Raw genomic sequence first — 19,040 nt, 5'->3', positions numbered from 1 at the left:
TTGTAATAGCCTCAGTGAGTTAACAGGCAGAAATTAGTTTTTACATGCAAATTCTTCCTAAAACTACACAGTTTAACTGTGAACTCCATTACAGTTAATTTTCCACCACTTTTATTTATATATCATTGTATTTTTTTTAATTTCAGAAGCTCTCAGTGGGCTTCTGACATCACTGAATGTAAAGTTTTTGATTGGCTGTTTGGACTGGACTGCGCTTGTTGGGCATGAGCCTTTTTTTCCCTGAAGCCAAGCATCATTCTGCTTCTCATGACTACTGTTATCAGTTTTATGTCATCTCACGATAATTTTATATAATTAATGTCAAAAGCTCTTGGTAGAAAGTGTTATACTGATAACATTTTTATGTGAGCAGGGTTAAGATCTTAAAGCTGTGCCTCAACATGCAATTTTGACTCTGTATGTCCAAGAGTACATTTGAATTGAGCTCAAGAACAAATGAAGCCAAACAAAGACCCAACCAGACTTTCAGGATGAGTTAAAGGGCCTGAACAAAGTATTACTTCAACCATGGGGGAACTAAATCCAGTTTAATGCACAGTTGTGTGCTTTCCATTTTTTATGTCTTCAAAACTTCATCAGGTGTCAGATCTAGACTTAATTCCAAGTGTGACATTTGAAGCTTTATATGCAAGTAAAAAAGGACAAATTTGGGCTGCCAAAACAAAAAACGGTGAGCTTGGCAGCATAAAAAGGCCTGAACATCCAGAGAAGACAAGTTTTGTGGATGATCACAGGATCCTTTCTATGGTAAAGAAGAAACCCCTTTACAACATCCACTGAGGCAGGCAGACATAGGAGGTAATCTACCACAAAAAGAAAGACTTTACCAAAGAAAATACACCAGAAAGTGCAAATCATTCATCAGCCCCAAAAAGGGAAATGAAGAATGGCCATAATGAAAAGCATACAAACCTAGTGAGGGAGCTGTATTGCATGGTTTCAGGGACAGTATCCAATAGCAGTGGATCAATAGTATCCACTTGTATCAAGTCAAGTTTACTATGTGTTTTTTTATTACAGGTAGAAAAGCTCTTTCTTCCGCTGACCATGATAGCCAGTAACCTTGCATGTTTTGTCTTTTATGGCACAAGAAACAAAGCATGCAAAGTTCCACTAGAAGTGCCAACAGCTTTGAACCCGGGACTTTCTTGCTGTGACATCATCATACTCCTAGTTTTTATTTATTTTATTACTTTTGTTTTGGTGCTTTTATCAGCACAGAATTATAGAGCTTTATGAACCTAAAATTGAAGCCACACACAGTAGTTAAAGCACATGATTTCACCTTTACAGTTTCTTTTTCTCAAAATTGAAGCAGTCCTGTTGGTTTTCTGGGACAGGTAACTTATCGTACCTACAGTGCAGTGAGGTGCGACTGCAATAATTGCTCCTTGTGTCTTTCAACCAACTCAGTTTGTCTCTAATGTGGCTCAAATTTGTAAAAGTGAATTCTTTCTTCTTTGATTGAGAAAACAGGACATTCAAGAAAAAAATATCGTTTTTAATTTCATTTTTAATGTATATATTTACTCAGACAGCTCCACTTTAAACTTACTCTTCAGTTCTACTGCCTACTCTGAGAGTAGTGCATATTCATCCGTCTCTCTTGTGTTGCTATCATGCCTTGTTTAGTAAGGGCTGTGCAGCTTTCTCCCCTCATTACATCATGACATCATCTGTCTCGTCAAGTCGTGCACATTCACTTTGAACGTCCCATTGACCCTGCAGCATGGCCGCCGCAGTGATTATGAAGCTTCAGTCTCATCAGCAGAACCACATTTCATTCACACCTGTACGTTATTAAGATCATTGTCTCCACTCTTGTTACTTTGTGTAAACTTGGTAATACTTTTTTTTATTTGAATACCATGAATACTGTAGTATCTTCTTAAAGAGCTGTCATTTGAAAACTCTGTTATCATTTGTCTTTCAGGTTTAGATTTAAATTAATCTAGCACAAACTTCCCTCACCATTCTTTTAAGAGAGGACTACACTGTCTGCTCTCCCAGCTGCTCAGATAAAGGCCCTCATTTATAAAAATGTGGAACGTCTTTCCTGAGGGTTTGTGTCATTTGATTCATGAATGACTTTGAGCATAAAAAAGAACTTTGCCTAAATAGGTTCTAAGAATCACATTTGTAACATGAGCATCTGAAATCAGTAATTATAATCAGCAATCTAAATGAATGTGCAATTTCCCCACAAACAGGTTTTGGTTAAGGAATGGAAAAGCAGAAGCCAGGCATCTTGTGTTATTTTATGGATCAAATGGTGAAATGACAAAAACAAACATGAAAGAGTTTGGACAGAAGCAGAACACTTATGTGTATAAAGTTCAGAACACTTATGTGCCTTGAACTGCAATAGCCCTACATGATTATTAAGAAACTCCTTTACATCAAGTTAGAGAAAATTTGCACATCAGCCTTACATTTCAAGTTAGTACTGAAATGTGTGGTTTTTGTGCCTACTTTTGATTTTTGGTATGACTCAACTGTCAGTCCATTTTAGAAAGAGGCCCCAGCTCCTAAAGACAAATGGTAGAGTGGTATCTTTCGTTTTGACTTACCTACCTACTTGTCATACCGCTCAGAAATTAATCAAACTTATTCAATGATATTTCCTCCACATATACCTTACCAGGCCTGTGATAGTGGAGATCCCTCATTTTGGCTCGATGCGGGGTCAGGAGAGAGAGCTGATCCTGCTGCGCAGTGACAACGGAGAAACCTGGAAGGAGCATCTGTACGACTGCAAGACTGACGACCTCAATCAGCTCCTCAATGGCATGGATGAAGGTGAAACAAGTGTTCTAACTTTGCGCTAAACACCTAAACCACAAGTACTTCAGTTTCTGTTTTAGAGCAAGCTGTGGTAAAAGTTAGCGCATTAATGAGCAAACACTGAAATAAACCGAAGCAACACCCTGATGATAACCGGTTCAAGCTGATTGGAGCGCATGTAAAATATGACAAACATGTTGATTTCTGTGTTGAGTAATGAGATACTCTGCTTAAATTGGAGGAAACCCAAAAATAATTCACGTGGAGTAAATGACCTGATTAAATTGCACAGAAATCAGATAAAACATCAAACGAGCTTGATCACAGACTACTACTAGTACAGCGAACATACATTGGCAAATATTTCAAGATTTTAAGATCATTCTGGGATTTAATCTGAAAAATGCCTGTAAGTGTTTGTAAGTCTGTAAGTGCACATTTTTGTGATTATAGAATGTGATCCTGAGGGAGTACGCTTGTGTTTGTAGTCAGTGAAACAAGTGAAGATTTTAAAGTTTACTCCATGAGGTAGTTTTTTCCTTTTTTTCCCCCATTTAATTTATTTGATTTCTTTTCATTCCCTGTAGAGCTGGACAGTCCCAACGAGCTGGAGAGGAAGAGAATCTGCCGCATTATCACCAAGGATTTCCCACAATACTTTGCAGTAGTGTCTCGTATCAGACAGGAGACGCACCAGATGGGACCAGAGGGCGGGACTCTGTGCAGTCGCAGCGTCCCATTGGTTCAGGCTTCCTTTCCAGAGGGAGCACTAACAAAGAAAATCAAGGTTGGATTGCAGGTGAGTTTGAGAGATGTAAAGATTTGCTGTTTCAGTTTAACTGCCAGAGTTTATGACGTATAGACAAAAGCACACATAGTACTATATATGTACAGTAAGGCTACAAAAATAAAACAAAATCCTCATTCCCTGTTGGCTCTGCTATCCCAGGCTCAGCCAGTACCCGATGAGGCCGTGAAGAAAATCCTTGGTAATCGAGCAACCTTCAGCCCCATTGTTACCGTGGAGCCAAGAAGAAGGAAGTTCCATAAGCCAATCACCATGACAATCCCAGTCCCGCCACTCTCAGGGGAGGGGCTTACAAATGGCTACAAAGGAGACTATACTCCCTCCCTGCGCCTTCTCTGTAGCATCACAGGTATATGTGTTTTTTAGATGCCAAGAGAAGAAATATTTGAAAGTAACAACATTTTGGCCAGTCAGCATTTTTCCTGAAATAATGTTTCTTTATTGTTAATGAGAAATATTACACAAAATGGTGTCTTTGTTGTTTGAATGAGATATTTCCATTTAGAAACATGGTAGAACAGGACATTGCTTCATTACTTTACATTCTTGTCGATTAAAATTAGTGTAATAATTCTGGTCTGTGACCTGTTTTAAGTAAGGCCCGTTCCTTCCTTCCTTACTACTTTTAACATGAAAATGCTACACAATGCTTAAACTTGGTGAAAACCACCCTTTTAAATGCTGACCTAACTAGCAAAGCCACTTGTGCTAACTGTAACTCTGAAATATCTCAGCCATGAACAATCTGTGGTAGATGTTTAGTTGGTGGCTGCTAGAGCAAACAAGACTCTCCGAGCGCCCGCGTGCATGTACACAGTGATTTACTTTTATTAAATGTTTGTGCAAACCCTTTTATGCCAGCCTGCTTTCTTAACAAGTACCAGATGGGATATCTGTCAAAGTTAAAGCTCAGTGATCTTCAGTTGTGCAAAGTGTTATTCGATTTAAAGCCCAAGAGAAACGCGCGACAGAGGTGTAAGAGTTGCATTTAAATGTGACCACTTTTTGTCTTTAAAGCAACAACAGTTCTTCTAGAAGGTGGATGTTAATGTGTCTGGTTATATTCTTGGAGTTAGTATATTGTTGTAGAGTTACCTAATTAAACAAAATGAGTAATTTACCTGCTTTGCATATCTAATATTTGGGCCTTGTTCAGTAATATAAGTCCAAAACTCACAGTGAGAATGAACATTTCTGTGAAATGTTAAACTTTTGAAATCAACATCATATTTTAAATTTTTCTAACAAAAAGTGAATGAATAGCATTTAGGTAATTATCCAGTACTTTAATAACATTTGCATCTTACATGTCTTAAAGCATGTCAAGTTGAAAGTGGAATAGACATAAAGAAGAGCCTGATTTTTCCTAAACTTTATCTGGATAATTATCTGCCAGGTGGTACATCACCAGCACAGTGGGAAGACATCACAGGCACAACTCCTCTCACCTTTGTTAATGACTGCGTCTCCTTCACCACTAATGTTTCTGCCAGGTGAGATCAGTTTTTCAAGTCATACATTTATATTTATGCATATATTAATCTCTGTCTTAAACACCGATCACTTTACTTGCTTCTTGTGCAGGTTCTGGTTAGCAGACTGCCACCAGATACCAGAGACGGTGGGCCTGGCCACGCAGCTCTACAGGGAGCTGATCTGTGTGCCCTACATGGCCAAGTTTGTGGTGTTTGCTAAGATGAATGACCCAGTGGAGTCCAGCCTGAGGTGCTTCTGTATGACGGATGACAAGGTGGATAAAACCCTGGAGCAGCAGGAGAACTTTGAGGAGGTGGCCAGGAGCAAAGACATAGAGGTATGAGGGTTAAGTGCAGTTTATTGAAGCATTTTTCTCAACATTAAATACAACTGATGTTACTTTTACTTTAATTATTCCCCAAATCCTATCAAGTATAACTCGTAGTACAGTTTAATCTATAATGAAATATTTTGTCATCTGTAAATTTATGCTTTTTGGAACGTATCAATGATTATTAGTGAAAGCATTATAATTATTCTATGAGGTTATTATAATGCTCTGGATCTACACACACGTCTAGAGCATTAGGAAAATTAGAAAGAAAATGGGAAATGCTGCTGAGGGTGATAAGGACAACTTAATCGAATAAAAGTTAAGAAATGAAGGAATTTAATAGTTTGATAAACTGGAAGAAAGAAAATAAGATTTAATTTTGCACTCCTTAGTTAACTAAAATAAATTTATATTTATTGCTGCATTAGGTTTGTGACACGTCTCACAGCGTGAAATCAGTTTCAGTGCTTAACACTGCTGAGCATTAGGAAGTTTCAGCCTGGTGTCCTTAACTTTATCACAGAAACATTTCTTTATCTCTATTCTTGTAAATTTGTTTTATATTTTTATGTTGACTGTGAATGCTGTTTGTTTTATTCAGGTTCTGGAGGGCAGGCCTATATATGTGGATTGTTATGGGAACTTGGCTCCCCTGACCAAAGCTGGTCAGCAGTTAGTTCTTAACTTCTACGCCTTCAAGGAGAACCGTCTGCCTTTCTGCGTCAAGGTACCTTAACGTGTGCTCCAGCACCACCAGCACCTTTTGGCTAGGCTAGAATACAATGTTGGCTTCATAAATCTATATGGCAAAAACTTAGTGCAGTCCAAATACTGGCTAAAAGCTGTAGTAATGGTTAAGTTAGTTCTATTGTTGTTTACTGCCTTTACTGCTCTTATTCCAATTCAAAACCCAGTTCCTATTCTCGCTAAAGTTGTTAAATCAATCATTTTGCTTGTGTCATTTTGTATATCATCATTGTGAAAACTACACTTCTATGTGTGAATTATTTTATCACATCACTGTAACAAAAATGAAGAGTACTAAAGCAGAAAAGTTGGACTATTTTTATGTTACACTCAAATTCTTAGCATCTTTCCTCCGTCTGATATAACATGCTACAATGCTGACTACTTTGTTTAACATGGTTTCAATTGGTGGTGTAGATGAAACAGGTGGACACAGGTGACGCGACCATGATAAGGTGGAGATGAGGTCACATGAATGAAAGAGTTGAAAGCAGAATGACAGATGAGCACTGAGATTTAAAGGACACACAACAGAGACTGATTGGCTCATAAAAGGCAGATGTAAAAATACAAATTGAGAAACAAAATTGTTGGAAAGTGGAAGTGAAGCCCAAACACTCAGGAATAGTGAATACAGATCTTTTTTACTGAATTTATGAATAAGCTTTCATGAGTTTGGGTAAAATTTCTTGAGTGTTGGGATATCCATTAGACTTCCAGGGGTCAATCCTGGAAGGCTACTAGGGTACCTTTTTTTCCTCTTACAAAAGCACCATAACAGATGAGAATTTGGTCAGGTGGAAGTATATTGACCAAATGTTGATTACATATAAAGTCTATGCAAAGATGCAAATCGAGAAATATTCACATGAATTTGCACCAGTTGACACAAAAAGAGATTCCCCCACAGACCGTGGACTATCCTGATCCCCATTTCTACTCCTCCTCCCATTGGATGTGAACATTTTGTGTATATAAATGCGTGTTTTTGTGAAAATAAAATGATAAGATTCCTTTATAAGGTGTTCTAGGTGCATAAAGGCTAAAAATGGGAAATTTTGGTCTGTTTGTAGATAGTTTCTAGGCAGACAGGCAAATAAAGAATCTACCACTAATACCCTAGTGCTGATAAAAAAAAAAACATATTTATATTAAAGTAAATCTGCAGTAACTACCACATTGTAAAAGAAAGGAGTTCAAAAAGAACCATTTTCTCACTGTAGGTCAGAGATCCCAGTCAAGAGCCGTGTGGTCGACTCACTTTCCTGAAAGAATGTAAGATCACGAAAGGCCTTCCACAAACTGCCGTGTGCAACCTGAACATCACGCTTCCCGCAGTGAAAAAGGTAAGGTAGTATATACCCACCATTCTCTGTTGTCACATCCATAACCATATTCATGGTTAGGGTAGTTTCAGCCCCGGATAGATGAAAGACAGAGAAAGACTTTGGCCAAATTGCCGCCACTGTGTCTTTTATCTGTTTAAAGCTTCTCTCTGTGTATATCGGTTACATCTGCAGTGGATTCTTGTCATTGGCTGTTTCATTTTGTTCCTACTCGCCTTTTGATTTGGATGCTTTTTGGCTGAGGGCTTGTGTGCAATGGTTTTTAATTATCAGGCTGGCTTTTCGTGGCTTCATTTTGCTGCTGAATGTTGGCGCTTTATGCTCTTTTTTTTTGTTTGGTCTGTTTTTTTTGGTTTTTGCTTTTTCCTTTGCTTAAGTGGCTCTCTTCTGAGTTGGAGCTTCTGTCAATCACTCCTTTTTCACCCCCTGTTTCTTTTCCCCCTGCTTTCCATTATGTTACTCCCCCTGTTCCTGCAATGCATCTTGGGAACCAGGAAACGGAGTCAGATGCCGAGGATGAGGTAAACCACACCCTCCCCACCCTGTGCTGTCCTCTGCGCTAGACCTATAGTGGCCCTGCTCTGCTCTTCATAGCCTTATTTTTTCCGCTTCTATAAGGGCATTACAGGCTTCTTCAAAGCAACTTTTAGCTGCTCAGTTTTGCATGATATATGGTAGAAATGAAAAACTACTTGTCTTATGTCCACTTCTTATCCCTTGCGTTCTATAGTATGTGATACAAATGGCTCTAGAGTTTACTTGTTCTTAAGATTTAGCATGTATTAACACTAGCTCCAAACTCATTATTTTCATTTTTAAGTACATGCAGTAGATAGTTTGTAGGCTTAGCTTGACAAACTCAAGCTAAAAGACTAGCTTGGCAAAGTAACATTTAATCTAAATAGTATAAGTACTTCCTAAATAGAAGATTAAAACCTCTTGAATACTCTTAAAGGAGTTGTTGTTGGTGCCATATTTTGCAGTCATATATGGGCTTTGTATTTAATGTCAGTGCAGACTGAAGGGTTTGCTTTAATTTGACATTGCAAGGTCCAGTTGTTGCTCATTTGGCAGCAATAGTCAATGTAGGGTGACCTAGAACTGATAGGTTTTTGTGTTGTTTGCTATTGTTGCAGACTGAAAAGCCAGATCGACAACGTCATACCTTTGCATCCCTAGCCTTACGTAAGCGCTACAGCTATCTGGCCGAGCCTGCACTGAGTGAGTTTGACATCTTCACTAACAAACCCTGTGATGAATTTAATTATGCCAAGTTTCGTGGATAAGTTAGTTAATTAACAGCTCTAATTAACCTGTAAAATACGTAATCAATATGTAGATCGGTGTGACTTATTTAATGTGCAAATGCATTATTTCTCATCCTACATGACACGCAGTGTCCACATGCTTGTTTACAAAGTGGTATATATTTTTGCATGGGTCAGTAAGTGGTTTTAAGTTTCTGTGCCATGCTTGCCCACATTGTGAGTTGTTGTTCTTCTGGGTTGATTTCCACTGCTGTGTTATACAAGTCAAATTTTTCCTTTGACTTACCAGGACCATGGTAATAGACATTTTGGATGGAGGTCAAAGTAAAAATTTTTCTGTATTTCATTTGTCCCCTCTGAGTTTAAAGCTCTTTTTGGCTTTGTGATGAAGTAGCAGTTTTGTGTGGGACAAAAATGCATGTCGGAGGTCTTGAGTTTGGCTTTCTTTCAGGTGTTTATTTTAAGTTTTACCACAATCTTTGCTTGTCACCAATTTGATGCTGCATGACAAAATGGGCCAAAACTTTAGTCTTGGAAAACACATTTTGTCATATTTGTTTTAAGAGAAAATGAAAATGGAACTTTCAACAGCCATTGGCTCTGTTGGATCACAGTTTCTAAATTGTCTGAGGAATCTGTCATCATGTACTTTTTGGACCAAACAGATAAAAGGCACTTAAAAAGCGGATTGAAATTAGAGCCAGGACCCAAATGCTGATATTAGAGTTTCTAAAGTCCAAAGAGAGAAGTTGTTTTTGTGCTTATCCTGGTGCATTTGTCTTGCCATTTTTTCTGTTGTCAGTTGTTGGTCTACGCCATTGTCTTTGGAAATTTACTTTGCTGCTGTGTGTGCTCTCTTCTGTTTACTTCTTATGTTGTTTTTGCTGTTTTTTGATTCATCTACCAAACAGAAATCACACAGGAACACAACTGTTTTTTTACTCCATCTTTAGTCTGTAATTAAATATCTTACCTCATGTAACTGTTATTATTCCTTATTTAATACTAGGACTGTTTTACTGACCAACTCTTCCTCCTCTGATCTCCTCTTCTTTCACTTTTTTTTCTCCTTTACCTTCCCCCAACATGATTTTCTGTTTATCTTTACTGTTCTGCGTTTTTGTTGTTATTTTTTTGCCATTCCTTCTTCATCATTGTTCCTATGAATTCACCTGAAGAAACAGCAGTTGAACGAAGCGCAGCAACAAGAGCATTGCCTGCTGGTTACCCTCACAAACCTGTCTTTCCAACCAGACCTTGCCCACCATGGTCGACTGCTCCTATTACCGTCCCTGGCCAAACAAGGTCCGTCGGAATGGGGGGTGCCCTCATCTCTACCGATTCACCGGCAGCCTCACCAGCTGCTTCTCCACTGAAATCTACTTGGTCCCTCTCAGCCCCATCAGCTGCATGTCCCACAACTATAAAAGTTCCACCAGCACTTACCCTGTCATCCCCAGTCAAATCTGCCAGTGACATAGCGTCCTCATCCCCCATCCGTTCTTACAGGACTATGCCCTCACCCATTAAAACTGTAGTCCAGCAGGGTCAGTACCCTGTCCAGGGATCTACCAGCTTTGTGTCCTCTGGAAGTCCATGCAAACCTGCCACTGATCCAGCTTCTATCAAAAGTCTTGCTTCAGCATATACATCAAGGACTTCTCCACTTCACTCAATGCCCAATGGTTATATACCAGAAAAGTCTCCAGCTCCTGTTCCTTCTACAGCATCACCAAAGACATCGTACAGCATGTACAGTTCTAATCTACCTTTTAAAACTGCCCTTGGGTCCACAGTTGTGACAGATGCAGGGGCCCATACCCTTTCTTCTGTTAAAAGCATCTCCAGTCTGTCCTCTTTGAAAACCTCTGTAGACTCAACACTCTCATCCCGAGGAGGGAGGACATCCATCTCATCTCTCTCCTCCACTGGCCAAACAACCATTGCTTCTTCAGAATTGTCCATGATGAATGGATCTGTCTCACCTGTAAAATATCCATCCTCTTCGTCCACTCCATCCTCCCCTTCTTCACGCCTTGTTTCAGAGAGAAGTAGCAGCCTTCAAGAGAGGATCCAGGCCACCACCCAGGCAGCAACCTCTGGTGTCAGCGCAGCCATAAATGAGGCTATAGACTCGTACTCTGTCTCAGGCTACGGCACTCTTAAGTCACTGTCGTCCTCACGTAGATCTGCAACAGCAAGCTCTGCTTATGGTTCTCTGAGATCTGTAGCTGCCTCCCCAAACACGGCAGTTTCATCTAATACAATGACTGTGCCTGTCTATTCACTGGTCAATGTCATCCCAGAGACCCCTGCCAAACCAGGACCTGGGTCTCTTAAGATGGCTCTTCCCGACCCCTCTCGCACCTCATCATCTTCATCTTCCTCTTTGTCTTCCTGTGTTACTACAACAAAAATAAATTCCCAGTTAAAATCCCCTCCATTTATCACACCACCCATTATCCACCCGACTGCAGCTTCTAACCAGGAGATATTAAAAGATGTAGCAGACATGAAAGAAGATCTGATTAGGATGACAGCTATTCTGCAGACAGATACACAGACTGCAGCTAAAACTGTCCAAACATCACATACTGGCACTCCCAAAGAGACTAAGTTAGAGGAAGAGGAGCCATATACTCTAGTGGAGAAAGTAAAAGAAGATTTAGTCAAAGTCAGTGAGATATTACAGAAAGATATCATTAGTGAAGCTAAAGAAAGAGCCTCAGAGGACGAATGGGAAGAATTTTCCAAAGATGAGATTGAAGAGGCGCAAAGAAGTGCCATCTCAGACTATTACCCTCCTTTTGATGAACACACACTTTTACTTAAGCACCAGTCAAGCAAAGAGTTAGACTTGGCTAAAGTAGTAGACTTTTTAACAAATGATATCGGTGCTAGCTCTCTCTCAAAAATGGCAGAGCTGAAATGTAGGTATGAGGAAGAGGCAAAAAGGGATGGGGAAGAGAAACAGAAACGTGTTCTCAAGCCATCCATGTCAATACAGGAGCACAAACTCAAAATGCCTCCTCCAGTTTCAGGCATGCTCAGATCTCCCTCAGAGAAGGACCTAAGCAAACTTGCCGAGTCATATCAAGGGTCGGACACTATATTGGAATCGCCAGAGGATCTGTCTCATGAGCAGGATAAGAGTCCTCTGTCAGACAGTGGGTTTGAGACCAGGAGTGAAAAGACACCCTCTGCTCCCCAAAGTGCAGAGAGCACAGGACCTAAGCCTTTATTCACAGATTCCCCTATCCCCCCCTGCGTAACAGAGACCAGGACTGAAGTAGTCCATATTAGGAGCTATGAGCAGCCTGACGAGCTTTGTGAGCCTGGACTAATGGAAGAGGCTGCAACTGCTCTCCCTGCCATAGAACCACCTGAAGCAATTTCAGCAAGCTCCAGTAAAGCCCTACAGATGAAAATGCCTGAAGAGGACTCAATGAAAAGCATGTGTCTTAAAGAGGAAACCCACATTACTACTACTACCAGGATGGTCTATCACAAGCCCCAACTGACTGATGGTGCAGAGATGATAGAGGAGGCAATGTCAGTTAGAGATATCATGAAAGCTTTCCAGTCAGGTAGGGATCCATCTAAAGATTTTGCAGGCCTTTTTGAACACAAAGCTAGCCAGGATTCTGTCAAAGGTGATGAGCTCACTCCTAGATTTCTTGACAGAGATGTTAAATCCAAACCCAAAGTTGAAAGGATAATTGAGGTTCACATTGAGAAGGGCCACAGCACTGCAGAACCGACTGAGGTCATTATCAGGGAAACCAAGAAACACCCTGAGCTTTATGTTTACAAAGGTGATCGGGGGATAAAGGAACTGACTGATTATGATGAAGCCCAACAAGAAGAAGAGGAGCTTGCTATTGAAGAATCCCTGCCCACCTTCCTGGAAACATCTCGCGTTAATACTCCGGTGTCACAGGAAGAAGACAGTCGTCCGAGTTCTGCTCAACTCATAGCAGATGATTCATATAAAGCACTTAAACTGTTGAGCCAGCAGTCCATAGAATACTGTGATGATGAGCTATCAGAGATCCGAGGCGAGTCGTACAGGTTTGCTGAGAAAATGCTTCTCTCTGAAAAACTTGATGCGACATCACTGAGCCAATCTGACACAGAGGATTCAGCACTGGTTTGTGACAAAATCCGCCACCTGGGTACTGAAGAAAGTAGTAGCCGTAGCACTGAGGGTGCAAGTCAGCAGCAAGGAAGCCCCAAAAGAGAGTTTGTCTCAAAGTCATCAAAAGATGGGTCTCCTAAATCTGCTAAATTCCTGCACAGGGATGATCCATCTCAGTTTGATAAGGTAACAGTGCTCCATTACTCCACAGAACAGGGCAGCCCTAAACATGCAGTTTGGATGCGTTTTACAGAGGATAAACATGACAGGAGTAGGGATAAGTTACTGTACGAGGATAGGGTGGACCAAACTGTAAAGGAAGCTGAAGAAAAACTCAGTGAAGTCTCACAGTTCTTCCGTGATAAAACGGAAAAGCTCAATGATGAGCTTCAGTCTCCTGAGAAAAAGCCTATAAAACGAGAGCTCAAGGATCCTAGGTCCTGGCCTAGCTCACCCAGCAGCAGCCCAGAGAAAACCCAGCAGAAACCCAAAGCAGAAGAGGTGTTCAGTAGAAGCAAACTCAGGGAGCCTTCAGTTGGTAAAATGTTTGGCAGCACCACAGCAGCTGAAAAGAAAAGCTCTAGTCTACCAAGCAGCCCACAGAAAACTGTTCTCTCTCATACTAGTGAGGATAAAATCAAACAACAGACAAAGTCCTGTGTGTCTGAACCCTCCTCTCCTGCTCATGTAAAATCAACATCCAAAGTGAGTGAAGTGAGAAAGAAGTTTGAATCGGAGGCTCAGAAAGTTAGTCAAAGTCAGTCTAGTCCAGCCAAAATTCCTCCTCCAGTACAGCCAAAACCGTCAATAAAGAAATTGCAGGAGAGCAAACTTCCTGTTTATCAGTTTTTTGCAGGAGGAAAAGTGTCAAAAGCACCTGAAACTTCAGAAGAAGTAAGCCCAAAAAAGGATGCTGAGAAGGACACAAATGGAAGTAAACCTGGTTTGATATCAGCATGTCCAAAAGTCCCAAAACTAGACATGCCACCTAACAAAAACATCTCAGATGCCTCTGTACAAATCAGTGAAACCAAGACAGACAAAATAAGCACTAAAGGGAAGGATAGTCCATCCAGTGCAACTCAGGCAATTAAAGAAAGCAATAAAAGTCAGAAAGTTCAATCACCTATAATTTCTGACAGTGCTAAAATTCCAGAAAAAGCCACTGACAGTAAAAAATACCAACAAGTTACAAAAAGTGAAAGTGCTTCCAAAGAAATTATAACTGAGCTATTCAAAAAGGATGCAGAGGAAACACTAAATAAAAATCTTAGAAAAAAGACAGAATCTCAAATTCCTGTTAGAACTACATCCCTCTCTTTAGATAATGACCTCACTAAGAAACCAACAATAACTAGACCCTCACAGATACCAACACTACCTAAAACCAAAGTACAAAGTCATGAGACAGTCCCAGCCAAAACAGATCTAACATTTGAAATTCTTGATAATGCGCCCAAAGATTCAAATTCCAATAACCTTCCTAGCCCCATAGAAATGTTGGAGAAAGCCATTACACCTCCAACTGCTACAACAACCAGAGAGAACTTCAAGGGCATAAAAACATTACCTGTTTATGTTGGCGTTCAGGTGGGTAGACAGGCAGAGAGGGAAGCTAAAGGAGCACTGTACAATGTCAAACAAAAATCAAACCTAGCTCTAAGCCCCATAAGCCCAGATGATGACACACTAGAGCAGGTTTCTTTCATTGACAGCTCAGGAAAAAGTCCCATTACACCAGAGACTCCCAGCTCGGAGGAGGTCAGCTATGATCTCACATGCAGGACCCCTGATGGCTTTATGGGATTCTTGCCAGGGAAACCAAGCCCCATCATGGAGGTATCTGAGGAATCAGAGGGAGATGACCAGGGCAAGGTTTTCTCTTTTAAAGAGGCCCTACCAGAAAGTAAAACCAGTATTTACTCTACCCAAGCAGACATAGCTAATGCCAATAAGGAAGAAATAAAAACTGATAATCAACACGAGTTGAGCATCAGCAATTTAAACCAACATGAAAGAGTCACTGGCATGCATGACGAAATAACAGGACAGGAGAAGCAACAAGCATCAAAAGACAAAGGTATTGCATATATTGAGTTCCCTCCCCCTCCTCCTCTGGACTCAAGTTCAGAAATGTCAGACCCAGAGAGAAAAGGTTCCTGTGCTTCTTCCGAGACCGAGACGGAAATGATGGAGGTGAATTTGCAGGAAGAACATGACAAGCATTTCCTGACCGAGCCAATTATACGAATACAGCCCCCATCCCCAGTGCCCCCTGGAGCAGATGACAGTCAGTCAAATGCTGACGAAGAGGATGATGAATCAATCTTCCAACCCATTCCTTGCAAGAAATTCACTTCTAAAGTTTCTGAGGAGGAGGACCAAAAGAAAGAGAAGGAAAAGGCATCTAAATCCAAAAAACATGACAAAAATGGAAATGGGCCCAATGGTGGCACGAATGGCACTAATGGTTCTAGTAATGGCTCAAAAGTTTCAAATGGCAAAGGAGAGGACTATGAATGTGAACAAAATGGAAATGACCAGTCAATTACAGACTGTTCAATTGCTACTACGGCTGAATTTTCCCATGACACTGATGCGACAGAAATAGACTCCCTCGATGGATATGAACTCCAAGATGAGGATGATGGCCTGTGTGAGCAGGCAGACTTACGGCTGTTTGGTCTTCCAGACAGCCGGAGAGATGTCTGGGCAACAGATACATTTAGGTCCTCTGATCGCTCTTTTCCCCAGACTAAACTGGAGGTTATTGAAGAGGAAAAAACCCCAGAGGAATGTCAAAAAGATATTATTGATAAAGAGATGGCCTCAAATGGTGAAAAGACTGATGGTGTTAGTAAAGATGGAGCTAAAAGTCAGGAACAAAAACTTTCAGATAAAGAGGGGTTTTCAGACACTTACTTTAGTTATAAGATAGAAGAGGAGTTTAATTCTCCTTTTAAGACTGTTGCCACCAAAGGGCTGGACTTTGACCCTTGGCCCAGTAAAGGTGGAGAAGAAGTCGTTGATATGGGAGGGACACGGGGAAACAATGGTGAGCCTAAGCCTTTTGGACTGGCAGTCGACGACCAGTCCCAGGCCACAACACCAGACACTACCCCAGCCCGAACTCCAACGGATGATAGCACGCCGACGAGCGAGCCAAATCCATTCCCCTTCCATGAAGGGAAGATGTTTGAGATGACACGCAGTGGTGCGATTGACATGAGCAAGAGGGACATGGTGGAGGAGAGGCTCCAGTTTTTTCAGATTGGTGAGCATTATTACGCAGCGGGCAGGTACAGGGTCAGGGACACTGAAGTAGATGGGAGGGAGCAGTTTTATATTCAGGAACCCACAAATACCTTCTCAGTCCCCCAAGTACCCATTCAGACTACTACTGTCCAACTAGAAATATCAAATCAGGCTAGCAGTTATAGCACATGTACAAACTCATTCTGTAACACCAAGCCTAAATTCTCCACTTTTAGAACTGAATTCACGCTGTCATCTGATAAAACATCCAGTGCCTCAAATAGCACTACTAAAAGTGGAACACCAAGCACCTTTGATCATTGTAAAGACAAAACCTCAGGGGCAACTGTAGATAGTTTTTACCATGCAACATCAAATTACACAGACTATTTTAATTTTTGTGCATCAAACATTACTCCAGATAGGTCCAAACAGACGGATCATTTGGCATGGACCTCAGAGTTTCAAAACACAGTTTACCAAAGTACAGATTATTCTACTGCACCTTTGCAACAGATTAGCAATTTGCAAACATCAAGCGACAATATCAGTAGCAATATCCCAGAGTGCCATTCAGATGTCTTTCAGACTGGCAGTGTCATGTACAATGTGTTGTCCTCTTTAAGATCCACTCTGCAAGAGGTCAGCAGGATAGAAGCTTCCTTCAGCCAGTTAAATGAAAGCAGATGTGAAGGCAGGGGTTTTTCTAATGTAGCAATAATAAACACTGAAGCCAAAAAGGTCAAAAGCCAGATATTCAAGTCCAGGTTACCACTGAGGGTACCCTGCCAAAAACTATGCAGTCATAGTGAACTGGTGACGAAAGACAAGTCACAAAAAAATGATAAAGTCCTACTTAGGAAACATGGAATGCTTAAAATCAGGGAACGATTAGATCCTTTTAAGACTTTATTACCAAGGTCGAAAATTCCAGTGTTAAAAGCCTTTAAATACCCTTCTTATTTGCAAGAGCAGAAGCAGGTCAGTACTAAATCTACAGTTAGGGGTAGGAGCAATAACTCTGCCAGGGATGGTAAGCAGCTAGCTAAAAGCAAACCCATTTTGATAAAAACCACCAGTAGAAGTACAACAAAAGAGATGGGGAGAAAGAACAGCACAGTGTCAAAATGTTTTAAAGCAAAGTCTGTCAGTAGCCAGATAGCCAAGTCTTCGGACAAAACCATTTCCAAGGAGGCTGAAGCAAAGTTAGAGGGGAAAACACTGCTCACTGAGGATGAAGAGAGCTGCAGCCTCAGCACTACCAGGAACACTTCCTTGTCACAACCATCTAGAGCTTCTAGAAGTTCCTGCCCTTCACGCACCTCTACCTCCACCTCCACCAGCACCACTACATCAACATCATCTCCTGTAAATGTGAGAGCTGAGGTTGAGCAGGCCAGCAGTAAGAGGATGAGGAGGAGCATGAGGAAAAGTAGGCGGACACTTGGAGGGAAGGAGCAAGAGCAGAAGGAGGAAGGGAGTCAGGTTGATCAACCAATCCCCGCTCCTGTCACGGAGAACGAGACTAGTTTGTAAACTCTTTCTAAAAACTTGTTATACTTTACCTTTCTCTCTATGAGATGCATGCAGCCGTTGTGGGTGCTTGTGATGTGACTTTGTAATGTAGCCGTCATTTCTTCTTCCTGTCATTCTTGTTATGTGTCCTGTGCTGTCTGATTTGTTCAGATAGAGGCTACAACATGGAGAATCTGTCACAGGCTCTTTCGGTAGAGCAGAAGATTTTCACATAATTTAAGGTTTTAATTCTTTTAGGAAACAGGATATCACTTAATAACATCATAGAAGTACTGTTCTGGTGGACAGAGCTTTATGAAAGCAAGGTCTTTGGATAGAAACCGGTACAAGCAATTAAATTTCAATATCAGGAAGCACCTTTTAATTGTCATAAATGGTTGCAAAAGCACCTCTGGGAGGCTAAGTTAGTGAGTGTACATTCCTTTCACAATAAGACGAAGTTAGCTTTGCACTGACCCACATGACGCAACACCACGGCACTCACCTTCACTCTAGATGTGTCTGAGATCTAGACTGTTTGGGGGAAATATGAAGGTGTGTTTGTTTTGATCTGCTTGCCTGGTTTGTAGATATGTTTGGTGGTACTTTTGCTCTGTGAAATCACTGTGAAAACAATACATCGGCTGAACTTGACAATCACTTGAATAACAGCTACACAAGGGCATGTCAGTGTAGTTAGCCACTGGCACTTTGTTGTAGCTAGATTGCTTTTGATTTCAAGTTTAAGCTATGAATTGTTTTTATCAGTGAGTGGGAATGTTGCTTGATGGTAGATTGTTTGTGGTTAGTTGTGTGATACTCTGAACTCTAATTACGGAAACTAATACTACTAAATATCAAACTTATTAATGTAAAAATGTCATTGAGAATTTTTCTGGCCTCACAGATTCTCAAATCTTTGATTCCCCTTGATATTATCAGCCACCCGTAAGCCTAAAAATAGTTAATATAATGATTCAGTTACATTAAGACCTAATATTTAGTACACTGAACTAAAGAAAATAAACTGAATATAAAAGAACAGGTCTGCAAAGTAATGTCAATGTGGAAGGGTTTGACACCTGCATTCCTTCTAATGGCCAGCAAGGAGCATCTTCTGTCCTTGCAAAAAGAAATCCGATTAGTTTTAAGTTGAATCCGCCTCAAGGCACTTTGCATAGTAAGCCAAAAACTCAGCAGTAAAACAGAGAAAATCCCGACAATCAGCCAACCCCCTATGAGCAAGCACTTGGCAACAGTGGGAAGGAAAAACTCCCTTTTGCCAGGAAGAAACCTCAGAGTAGAAGCAGGCTCAGTGAGGAGGAGCCATCTGCCACGACAGGTTGGA

At 40.9% G+C, this 19,040-nt stretch overlaps 1 protein-coding gene across 11 annotated transcripts in view; it reads left to right on the top strand.

Moving 5' to 3' along the window:
* Positions 1 to 19,040, top strand: part of LOC116324051 (ankyrin-3-like) — a 177,820-nt gene that overhangs the window by 141,929 nt on the left and 16,851 nt on the right. For 7 of the 11 annotated variants that reach the window (XM_039616400.1, XM_039616397.1, XM_039616394.1 and 4 more), the window contains 9 exons: positions 2,666 to 2,820; positions 3,393 to 3,604; positions 3,755 to 3,962; positions 5,010 to 5,106; positions 5,198 to 5,426; positions 6,025 to 6,150; positions 7,394 to 7,516; positions 8,011 to 8,037; positions 8,653 to 8,737. In XM_039616400.1, the coding sequence (XP_039472334.1) occupies positions 2,666 to 2,820; positions 3,393 to 3,604; positions 3,755 to 3,962; positions 5,010 to 5,106; positions 5,198 to 5,426; positions 6,025 to 6,150; positions 7,394 to 7,516; positions 8,011 to 8,037; positions 8,653 to 8,737 (1,262 nt within the window). Of the gene's footprint in view, positions 1 to 2,665; positions 2,821 to 3,392; positions 3,605 to 3,754; positions 3,963 to 5,009; positions 5,107 to 5,197; positions 5,427 to 6,024; positions 6,151 to 7,393; positions 7,517 to 8,010; positions 8,038 to 8,652; positions 8,738 to 9,971; positions 17,706 to 19,040 lie in introns of all 11 variants that reach the window. The other 4 variants (XM_039616395.1, XM_039616403.1, XM_039616398.1 and 1 more) reach the window with 2 other exon arrangements.

Source organism: Oreochromis aureus, linkage group 8 (genome assembly GCF_013358895.1).
Source record: "Oreochromis aureus strain Israel breed Guangdong linkage group 8, ZZ_aureus, whole genome shotgun sequence".
NCBI classification, from domain to species: domain Eukaryota; kingdom Metazoa; phylum Chordata; class Actinopteri; order Cichliformes; family Cichlidae; genus Oreochromis; species Oreochromis aureus.
This window is presented reverse-complemented; position numbering and strand designations above follow the sequence as displayed.